This window comes from Argiope bruennichi, chromosome 6 (assembly GCF_947563725.1).
Source record: "Argiope bruennichi chromosome 6, qqArgBrue1.1, whole genome shotgun sequence".
Taxonomy (NCBI): Eukaryota; Metazoa; Arthropoda; class Arachnida; order Araneae; family Araneidae; genus Argiope; species Argiope bruennichi.
In genome coordinates, this window is record NC_079156.1 from 93105873 (window position 1) to 93118006 (window position 12134).

Consider the following 12134-nt stretch of genomic DNA (forward strand, 5'->3'; position numbering starts at 1 on the left):
GTTTTTTCTGTTTTTTTTTTTCTTTTCTTTGGCTTTGTTTTGTCATCCCTTTTGGGTTTCTTTTCAGCAACCAATCGGGTTTATAAATGAATTACTGCTTCAAAATTATCAAATAATTCTTTGCAGTTTTGAGTTTCACTAAAACAGACAGATAGATAATCTAACCTTTGATTGATATGGTCCAAAGTTTGGCATCTTTTATAATTTAAATCGACATAATAAAGTTGAAAAATTATGCAATCTTCATGGATTAAAAAAAAATCCTATCTATGCCAGTCTCTAGTATATAAAAATATTTCCAATATAAATTTTTTTTACCCGATCCCAGAAATGCTTGTGGCTGTATTTCTTTTCACAGCGATAGCCTTCTTCAGATGGACCACACTTCGAGTAACTGCACGTCTTGTTTGTCTGTTAAGAAAATAATTCAATATTGTGTGGGTGTTGATTTGGACACATTTTGAAGAGGCAAGTAAACATACAAAATTGGGTAAAATAATAAACATTTTGATATAATTATTTGTAAAGATAACCGAAAGCGGAAAGTCATTTATAAAGAACATTGGGTGGAATGATTAAGGTTAAAATGGTATATAGATATGTCCAACATTACAGTTTCCCACCCATTACAATGCAAATATGCATCTCAAATATCTCTATATCTACTAATAATAAAGTTGAGTGTATGTGTGTGCACGCGCAAGAAGCCCATAACGAATAACGACGCTTTATTACACTAGAAAATACGAAAACACAGATAGAAAAACATTGCAAAAACATACAAAAAGATAGAACTTGTAGACACCATCAATACACACACAGAAGATTGTTAATTAACAACAGCAACAAAACAATAGTGCTCGGCTCACTAGCTAGAGAACTCGCTCTGAGATTGACTCGTTATAACCTCTCGTAATTCAAAAAATTCATCGAATTTTCTGATATAATAACACATTCTAGATCCCTAATAAGAATAGAGCCAAAATTTTTGCATTTTCCAGGACATTCGTTTTTGTCGTCAGATGGTCAGAAAATCTCTCTCCAAGAACAAAAATCATTAATCTAGCAACCGTTAAAATAATTATATATCTATCTTTCTTACTATGAGGCTAACTATGCAAGGAAAGAAAATTAGACTCGTAACTGAATAACCCATTAATAAGAAATATTATATAACCCATGTAATAACCCATTTTAATAAGAAAATTATATTATTATAAATTTAATGTTATTAATGCTACCTCTTTTAAAAGCAATGATTTTAAAGTTTCTACGATAGTACTATTATATTGCTATATAATTAAAGAAAATTAGATTTTATAGCTAAATGTTTATCATAAAATTGAGAAAAATTATTCCTTTATTGCCTATCTTTAATACTACTGATATTTTTTTAATTCAATTTAGACTAAATGTAAATCGATTGATATTTTTTTTAAACTTTTATTCGTTTGGCGTGCTAATTACCGTGAGTATGGAATTCAATGAATATTTGTTGACACGTATATTTTGGCACACAAAATATCTTCGTTGTGTTTTTAAAAAGTTCATAAGATTTTCAAAAAATGGAATAATTTCTTCACATTTTTCTTCAATATGGCATAATGTAGCCCCGGGTAATTTTTCTTCCATTAATTTATCATTTGTGAAAAATTCCTAAGTCATGATATCTAAACGAAAAGGAAAAACCGTGTATAATGATGATGTCGTGTCCGCGTTACAGCGAAAAGGGGGTGCAGTAGCTTCTGAAGGTAAAGACCCCTGAACACCCCGATAGCAGAACTCTGACTTCTAGCTCATATGACGATGACACTCACACACTCACTTGCACGGCCCATTTTTACAGGAGGGCTCTTTCACACACCTCGCAGATAGAACACAGGGTGTAGAATAAAGATGCCCGAACTAGAACTTGAACCAGGGACGCCCAGATCACGGGGAAGGTGCGCTACCCCTAGGCCAGGACGCCGGCAACGGTGTATAATCGACGATTTAAATGGTACTTCATAATTACATGATTTCGAATGATATAGAATTGCAAAGAAAAGATGTATAAATGAAGCAGACACATATAAATGATGCTTTACTTTAAGTACTATCGTCGTATGTAAACACTTTTGGCACGCATTGTATATACTTATAATTATTTATAGAGGAACTCCAACCACAGTGATAAGTCAGCCATCTGACTCTCCGAACCGCCACGAAGGCACAGGGATTTAAACCATAAAACTGAATGACCGGACCGCCGCAACAGCAACACTGGCGGGAACTGTGGTTGAGTCCTAAGGGCCATCACCGGCCACGGTACAACCCTCCCCGAAGGAAGTACGTCCCGTCATTGATGGGAGGGGCCAGATCTCCCACCTATTTGTGTACCCTCCAGGGTGGCGAGATCCAACAACCATGCCGGTAGCATCTCATCCTCATTTCGAGGTGCTCCCGGGGGTCCACCCACAGTGATATATTATTCAGCATTGCATTTATTCGGTGGAGCAGAAGAATTATGTGGCGAAATTTATCTCCTTTATATCGTTCCTTTATTTATTTAACACCCAGCCACATTTGGAGTCTCCAGAGAAAGAAATTATCTAATGTCGAAAAGATCTCCAAAAATTTGAAATAAAAGGTATGTATGCATTACTTACCTGCTTAAAAACACTTCGGATACTCGGGTGTTTCGTCACATGTAAATCGGGTTTTCTGCCTATTTCTTCCGTTGGAGTCCCTTCATAAGTACTTCTGGTGCCCATGCCAGGCTAGAAAAGAAGGAAAGACCAAATTTTTAAGAGAAAGATCTAACTTTTTTATACGAAATTTTCGTATATGAAAAGAAAATCTCTCTCTCTCTATATATATATATAGTGGCTCAAAAAATTGAGAATACACCTACCTTACTTTTATTTGATAAATCAGACTTTCAATATAAATAACACATTACCAAGAAGAGAAAACATGTTTTTATTTTCACCCATAACAAATGGTTTAATTTAGAGTAAAAATAAAGTAAAATCAATGAAAAACTTCTAAATTGAAAAGTTTCAGAAGCATTTTAAATAAATCTACTCAGATTTCTGCCTCAAAAAATTGAGAGTACACCAATGAAATGTTTGCAATATCTCGCATAGAAACAAAGTGTCACTGTTAAGTTGCATGTCTTTTGGCTCCTATGGTCCTGTCATTGGCCTCTAAACCTCATGGTGCCGATTCGACCCATTTTTGGCGGTATCTGAAAATATTTTATCCAATTTCCCTTGCATTTCTTTTAAATAGATTTTATTTCTAATTTTGTATTTTTGTACCACCTTTTCGTGCATGGCCCACGAATATTCAATGGCATTGATGTCGGGGTACTGTGGTAGTATGTGTAACTGCTATTTGCAATGAAAAAGACGCCACATTTTGACGTTACGTGCATTCTGTTTGGGGTCGTTGTCCTGCTGGAAAATGGAATTTCCATCTAAACTCAAATTTTTAGCACTTTCCTTTAGATTGCTGCGAAATATATCCAAGTAAACCATATGGTTTATAATGCCATCTATAACAGTTAAATTTCCGACCCCGGATGAAGCCATGCAATCTGAATTCATAACTTAGTCACCACTATCTTTACCTGAAGGACGTAAATTTTTTTATCCAAAGCAGTATTAGGCTTTCTCCATACAGTACGATGGCTCTCACTGCCAGAATTGTTGAGTTTTCTTTCATTACTAAATATAACTTCCTTTCAAATGTTATTGATCTTCAATGGATGAATTTTTGATAACTTTAAATGTTTTATTTGAATTTGAAAGCTGATGAACGGTTTCTCTCTAACAATGCAACTTTTATATCCAGCTTGTCTAATGGCATTTCGCACAATTTCAGCACTTAACTTTTGCCTAGGATTTGAGAAGTTTCTGCAGCAAGTTGGAAGAACCATATAGTCGCAGCAGTTCCATTTTCCAGCAGGACAACGACCCCAAACAGAATGCACGTAAAGTCAAAATGTGGCGTCTTTTTCATTGCAAATAGCAGTTACACACACTACCACAGTACCCCGACATCAATGCCATTGAATATTCGTGGGCCATGCACGAAAAGGTGGTACAAAAATACAAAATTAGAAATAAAATCTATTTAAAAGAAATGCAAGGGAATTTGGGTAAAATATTTTCAGATACCGCCGAAAATGGGTCGAATCGGCACCATGAGGTTTAGAAGCTAAAGACAGGACCATAGGAGCCAAAAGACATGCAACTTAACAGTGACACTTTGTTTCTATGCCATATATAGCAAAAATTTCATTGGTGTACTCTCAATTTTTTGAGGCAAAAATCTGAGTAGATTTATTTAAAATGCTTCTGAAACTTTTCAATTTAGAAGTTTTTCGTTGATTTTTCTTTATTTTTACTGTAAATTAAACCATTTGTTATGGGTGAAAATAAAAACATGTTTCCTCTTCTCGGTAATGTGTTATTTACAATGAAAGTCGGATTTATCAAGTAAAAGTAAGCTGTACTCTCAATTGTTTGAGCCACTGTATATAAAACGCTAAAGTACGTTTCCTGTCTATTTCTTCCGTTGGAGTTTCTCCGTAAGTACTTCTGGCGTTCATAGCAAGCTAGAAAAGAGGGAAAGGCTAAATTATTAAGAGAAAGCTCTCTAAATTTACGATTCAAATTTTTCGTATATGAAGAGAAAATCTCTCTCTCTCTCTCTCTCTCTCTCTCTCTCTCTCTCTCTCTATATATATATATATATATATATATATATATATAGCTAACGTAAGTGACACAGAATTAGTGCTTATTACTAATTGTCAGATGGAATCAATCAAATATAAACAAAACGTCTCAAGATGAATGGATGGATTCAGACTGTTTCATTCTCTAAACATTTTTTGCAGCTGTACTGAATCAAACGCTTCATTTATCTAATTAATGGAGCTGCAAAATATTATTAGAATCGTTAATTCTTCAGGAGATAGTTTGCCATGTCACCAAAGAGGACATTCAGTCACAACAAAGAAAATATAAATGAATTCAAGAAATAGGCTTCAAATAAAAATTTCGGTCAAGTGCAAAAATAGGCTTAGTCCTTGCTAGATACGTAATCGTGGTAAGAATTAAGGTTAATGTACAGTTTCTCGCCAAATATGTCAAAATCGTGCCAACCGTCCGAAAGCTCTCTAAATGCTCTGCAATCCTGAGTATATACCAGAAATTCTAACTAACGGCTTATAAAATTGCAATAAAAAATTGCCACGATTATATTTGGCGAGAAATCGCTCCAACACTTTTAAATTTTTGGCGCCCGTATATTAATCTCAAATCCTGCGTAATTTTTAATGACTAACGTATGGAAATTCATACTCATATATTTTAAAGCAGTTATCTAATAAGAATAATTTTTATACTGTCTTTAGATAAAAAAATAATTTTTTAATTATATAAATTTTATTTATATACAATTTCTAGGTACCTATAATTTATTGGTCCCTATCAGACAAAAACGGAAGAGACCAATAAAATCTTAATTTATATATATAAAAGGCTAAGATATGTCATAAAGAAATCGTTCTCATTATTTAATTTCGAATTGTAACTGTCAAATGTAAACAAATCATCATACGAATTTCACCGTTGCATTGAATTCAACGCTGCGATTAGTTGATTAATAGAACTGGAAAATAATATTAGAAATATTCTGGAGAGGTTCGCTGCGCTTCCAAAAGTACTTTCAGTCTGAGGAACATAAAAGTAAAAAAAAAGGCGTCAAACAAAGTTTAATGGAACGCAAAAATAGGCTTAGCCATCTCGAGATAAGTAATTGTGGTATGGTTTCATATGGATTAACGGTTTCAAGACAAGCGCATCAAAATCGTGCCAATCATGCCAAGACTTAACCGCCGCTAGAGGATAATCATTTTAACTTATTTATGGAAGTTGTCCAAGTCTTCCAAAACAATTGTCTTATAAAGGTAGTCTTTGTATCATTTTTTTACTCAAATAATTATTTTTTAAATGATATCGATTTCATTTCTCTGCCATTTTTCCTTAATTACAATCACATCTTCAATACGCTATGTGTAACATAGCGTGACAATGTTTTGAATGCTAAAATGGAATTGAAATTCATCCCACAAAACATTCAATCGTGTGTTTTGCCAGTGATTAACTCCGTAGTTAGATTTTCAATTCCTCTTATATTACGTTTTTAAAATTTTATTTAAGGTATCCGGCTAGATTGAAAATATGAAGTTAGATAGAAATTCGCATTATAGGGTTGTTTTTTTTATAGTTTAAATGTACACACTTGAAACTTCGAAAATTGTTCAAAATATCGAATATTTTTTTATTGCTTAATAATGCTCTCTGATCCTTTAGATTTCAAACGATACCAAGATGTTGCCAATATTCTAAATATTTCTCGAGTTATAAATATTTTTCTTGAGGTGCTTTCATTGAAAACTCTAGTTACGGTGTTTTTAAAACTCATTTTATGAAGAATGATATTTTTCCACTATGTTGCTTCATTCAAACAATCATAACTCAACAAGAAATTAACTAAATACAGTTATTTATATATCAAAATAATCTGTATGAAATAACGGATGTTTTGTGCCTCAATCAAAGTTATATATATAGAAATAAATTTTTAATAGCTGTTTAAAAGTTAAAATTACAGGAAAAATCTTGCTTTTTCTATTCATCATTGATGAAAAAATTGTAAAAAAATAACTATATATTTTTATAACGTGATTGAGGCAGACAACATGAAGACTAATATTAGGCATCATTTTCAACTAGAATTGTGTGTCTGTACAAATTAGAATTTAAGATATCATGTTTCAAAAAATAGGCTAATTAGCTCATTAAATATTATTTAATTAATTAATAATTAGTGTAATATGGTTTTTTCTCACTGAAATGAGTTTAAACATATATTAATAACCTACTGTAAAAAAATTGGATTTTTAAAGTTAGAATTTTAAAAAAAATCTTCAAGTGTGTACGTACACCTTAAAAAAAAGGCATGCTCCTGTTTCTAGTGTTATCTTTATTTTGTCTCTATGTCAATTAGAAGCTAAGTTATAGCAAACGACTGACCTGTAAGTGATGCTTATTTATAAACATTTAAAAACATTAAACGCATTTTCTGAAGAACGAGTCATTTCCTAATTCTACTGTACGAATACCGTCATATCTCAAAAAGTAATAAATATATCTTAATGAAATGTATAATTACTTCTCTTTATGTTATGCAGAATGTAATGATCTATGGAATTCATGTTGAATGCTCTATAAATAGATTATTGACTGTTTAATGTAAATATTGTTGAAAAAATTCCAAAACTTCATGAATAATTTCATATACTTCACACAAAAATTTCATTCTTTAATGAAATTCTTAGATAATAGTTAGCTACTCTCTACGATCTGTTACACATGTAATGTTACAAATAAAAATGAAAAACTATCATTTTTTTTTAAATTCTAGTTTTTGTAAATAAATTCTGAAATCTACATCAAAATACATTTTTTCTTGAAAAGCTACGTATATATTATACTTCATTTTTATTCATTGTTTTATACTTATATTAATAAAAGAAATATCACAAGAACATTTTTTTAATTAACTCCGAATCTAGTCGGATACCTTAACCTGATTCAATTGAATTCGTGTTTTTCTCTCGAATATAAAAAGAAGAATTTTTAAAAAAAATAAAAACGCATTCCATATTAATTATTTAACAGCCTCAAAAGTCAATGATCTGAGCGGACAAACTAATCGCCAAAGGCGTTTAGCAACCATAAATCATTGTGGCTATGTATGTATGTTCCATATCTCCTTTTAACAAATAGCCTGAATTCGGTCAAACTTTGCACACATATTATTTAAAACAATAGAAAAAAAATTGTTAACAATTCAAAACACAAAAACGAATTAACTTAAACACTCAGATAATTAGAAATATATCGAAATTTTGCCTTTTTCCCTCAGCAACTTTGGGGTAAAATATTCCTAAGAAATATCTTCATACGTTCTTTCAATATAAAGATAAATTATTTAAATTTTTATCTTTTTAATTCAACCAGTATCATTTCCTTGTAGCTTTTGCTTCAACTATTATAATTTTTAAAAAAAAAAAAAATTAATAAATAATTGAGTAAATGCAAACAATGGTGAAATAATGAAAATTAGAAATACTTTTTGTTATGCAAAAGTGAGATTAAAATGAGAATAATTCTACATTTATGTTTCGATATTTTTTTCTTATATCTTTTTAAATATTTTGGACAATTTTTAAATGGTTTTTTTTAAATCTAAAGTTTACTTAATTAGATTTTTTTTAAAAATTACTGCAGTTCAAATCCATTTTTTCTTGCGTGATCTATAAAGTAATAAATAACTAATATTGTAATTTAAAAGATTATAGAATTTTAAGTAGTGAGAAACAGCAACTTTGCATTGCTGAAAAGAAAATGTAAGTCTATAGCAGAAATTTAAATGAAAAAAAAAATAAATAAAGCTTAGTTATCGGCATTTTTTAAAACTCGTCTGCTCTGACTGTTATTCTCATTTTAATTAAGAAACATTTCAAGCGATAAAAGGATTTTACGTATTAAGATTATAGACATTCTTATGTCCAGATATTTTATTACATACTAGTATTACATTACATACTATTATTTTATTACATACTATTATACTAGTATTTCATTACATACTATATTCATATTAACAACGCTAGACAAGAAAGTATCTTAAACCCGATCAATGTTATCTCACCTAATATATAAAGAAGCTCAAACTGAATTTAAAAAATTGTTTAATGCTAGTACAAGGAATGAAATTGTGATATAGTTCTGAAAATTCCTCATTATCTAGTTTTGGGATGTGCTATTATATTTTTATTTTATCATGTCAGAACATGATGTTGTTTTGGTTTCTGAAGTCTCTAAATATTCGGGCAGAAAATAAAGGGCATGAGTAGTAAGAAGTTATCATCCGAAGAAGCGCAAAGAAAACAGGAATCAACACAAAACAGCGAGGAGAGGTATTAAGATTATATATATATATATATATATATATATATATATATTTAATTTTTAATTTTTTAGCCGACAAAAAAAGTTTTGGAACTCGAAATATTTTGTGATAAAGAGGGGGGAAAAACCATCGCTTTTCTAAAAATTAGCTACTGCGCAATACAATAGTCGCGTAATTTTTCCAAATAAGTAAAAACCGGATTTTTGCAAAAACATTCTGTCCTTGAGGAAAGGTTTTGGAGCTCAAACGATTTTCAGATAGAAAAAAAAACCCATCGGTTTTTAAATATCGAGGCATGCATAATCTGATAGTCAATTGATTGTTTCAAACCAGTTTAAACTGGTTAATGACTTTTAATTAAGACAAAAAAAATGATTAAAAATAATAATGTTCTCACGTGATAACTTGAAATTTACGGTAGCAGATTTCAATTTTCGTATTTATTTAAAATTGCAATAGTTTAGATAGATCTAAAAAAAAACCCTCGAACCTGACTTCGAATCTCCTTTGTCTATTGTTTTGCATTCAATTTTTTTGTAAATGCAATAAATTTATTCATAAAGATTATTTTTCTATTGAGCTATTAAATATTATGGTCTGTTCAAGTTGAAAACATAACAGTAAGGCCTCCTCGATTTTTTTACTCACCACAAACTTTAGGTGAGTGCCGTATCTGTATCGATCATCGCCGAATAACTTCTCGTCGGACGGCCGCTGGGATAATTTCAAAGTTTTCTTCAAAACTGTGCGCTTGAAAGGTTTGCCCTGCAAAGTAGAATGAAAGGAGGTTATCTACCGCTTCATTTGCTTGTTTCTAATATATAAACATATTGATATTAATATCAAATAAGCATATTGATTTAAATCCATTTTTTTACTTTCGAATCTCCTTTGTCTTCGTCTTCGTTTTCATCCGGCTGTATGTCTGTTCTAGTTCTACTCTCCCTCTGGAACAAATATATACTTTAGTAATGGTATTTAAATGGTGCATATGTAGAAACGAGATTAAATTATATATTGGTATAGAAATTTCTTTTTAAGCCCATTTATTGTAGCAGTAACGTATGATAATTCGTATGAAATCGACGAATTTCACAAATATACATCAGAAATAGATGTTACTATTAGGAAAAGAGTGCGAATTTATTTCCTATTATACCATTTATAACCAGAGGGAGTGGCTTATCCGAAACTTTCTTGGATATTCTTAAAGATGTCATCAACTTTTCTCAGCAGAAATGAGTGGATCGGGGACAATGCCTTTAAAGTTACAAATTTTATTTCTAGAATCCTGCACATGCCGCACATATACTTCGTAGTATAGTTAAGAAAATTAAGAGAATTTAGACACCAATTTTTCGAAGATTTGAAACTAAAATTGACACAGAATTATAATTTTAATGACAGATTGCATGATCTCAGAGAGATTTTTTTCCCATAGAGAATACAGTGAAGTAGTGTATTTGTGATTTTGCTTGAAACCGGAAAGGAATGGGAAGCTTTGATGACATAGCTTCCCATTCCTTTCTGGTCCCATTCCATTCCTTCCCATTCCTTATAGATATCATAAACTTTCCCATAAAATAAAAATTCGAGAAATCGTAAACTTGGTAGCAACATGTGTATTCCCCCCACCCAGCTTCAACCGTGAGTTGTTCTTCGGTTTTGCTGCTTATTTTAAATATATAAATAACCTGCGGAACATAACATTGATAAAGTACTGCCTTGCAGACATAAATCAGAAAATATTAATACGAGGCGACTTTAACATAGACAGGATGCGTCGGGTAGGAGAAAAGCCTTAATCGAACTCCTGCCTATCCAAATGTCTGTCCGGGCTATCCACCTATATATACCAGGTAGTTGGGAATCTGCTCTACTTGCTCTAAACCAAAATTTGAAATAGATGAATCTACATTTCACTTCCAAAAATGTCAGATTAGAAACTAAAAACAATCAGATTTTTATTTATAACTGAACTACTATCACTCTTGGATCTGCCGTAATTGTCTGTTATGTTATGGAAATTCTCCGATAGGTTTACGGTTAAAAGTTCAAAAAATTCGATAACACACGAAAATGCAGTCGCAAAATATAATCCAAGTATGGAGAAAGAGCAGTGCTCGTAAAATTTAATAACACACATGCAAACAGCAGATCGTCAAATAGAAAATAACTAGAAAAAAATCAACCAGAGAGCTTTTCTATCAACCCTCCACAAAAAGAATTCACCTCACGGACTCATTTTACCTGTCTCTTGTTTATATAGTCTCTGCGACAAGGTATCGAAAAAATATATATCAGATCTAAATTTCACCATAATTCTTGTATTTTCTAGAACTTTTCTTTTTTATCACTTAAGTTGCCAAATTTATCACCAAGTTGTCTTAAATGATCGCCAAGAACAAGGATCATGACTCGTATTTATTTAGCATTCATTCAACGCATTTATTTCTTACTTAAGATGAGATTGCCTGTGCCAGGAAACAACATTTCAGATTTGAAACTTCAGTTTCACCTCTAGAAATAAAATCAGTGATTTAGCACTTACATAATCGATTCCCATCATATCGCAAGGCTTCTTGTCGCATTGACTTCTATCCGCATCATAAAAGCGATAAGCGCCTCTGCCAATAACACCATCTTTTTGCTAGAAAAAAATTAAACATTTAAAAAAAAATCTTATAAAAAATATTTTATAATTTACATCGGACTGTGAAAGAAATTAAAAAAATTACATTCAGAAATTAAATATGAAAATATTTTTTCAATTTTTTTTTCATTACATATGGCTAGTATCCAATATCAGTAGTATCCAATACCATGTATATGTAGTAGAATTGTAGATAAATCTAATTTATATTCATGAATGGTTCTCTTCTTTTCCTAATTCACCAAGAACCAAGCATTTAAACAGTAATTTCTCATCATATTTTATTGTTCAAAAAAATTCAATAGGAATTTGAATGCACTTGTTTGTTTCGAAGGAAATATGTTCGTCTATTTTAAACTCTATCTAGTCAGTTGATTGCATATAAAGTGATATGTTTTAGAATTTTTTTGGCCTTTTATTCTGGATGGCTCATGTGACGATGGTC

General features: G+C 31.2%; 1 protein-coding gene across 1 annotated transcript in view; it reads right to left on the reverse strand.

The window, feature by feature from the left end:
• The window catches only part of LOC129971829 (uncharacterized), a 77689-nt gene that overhangs the window by 46682 nt on the left and 18873 nt on the right, over positions 1-12134 (reverse strand). Inside the window, exons 7-11 of the mRNA XM_056085806.1 lie at positions 11588-11686; positions 9915-9983; positions 9685-9801; positions 2649-2759; positions 319-411 (exon numbers count right to left, since the gene is read on the reverse strand). Coding sequence (XP_055941781.1) covers positions 319-411; positions 2649-2759; positions 9685-9801; positions 9915-9983; positions 11588-11686 — 489 coding nt within the window. The remainder of the gene's footprint in view (positions 1-318; positions 412-2648; positions 2760-9684; positions 9802-9914; positions 9984-11587; positions 11687-12134) is intronic.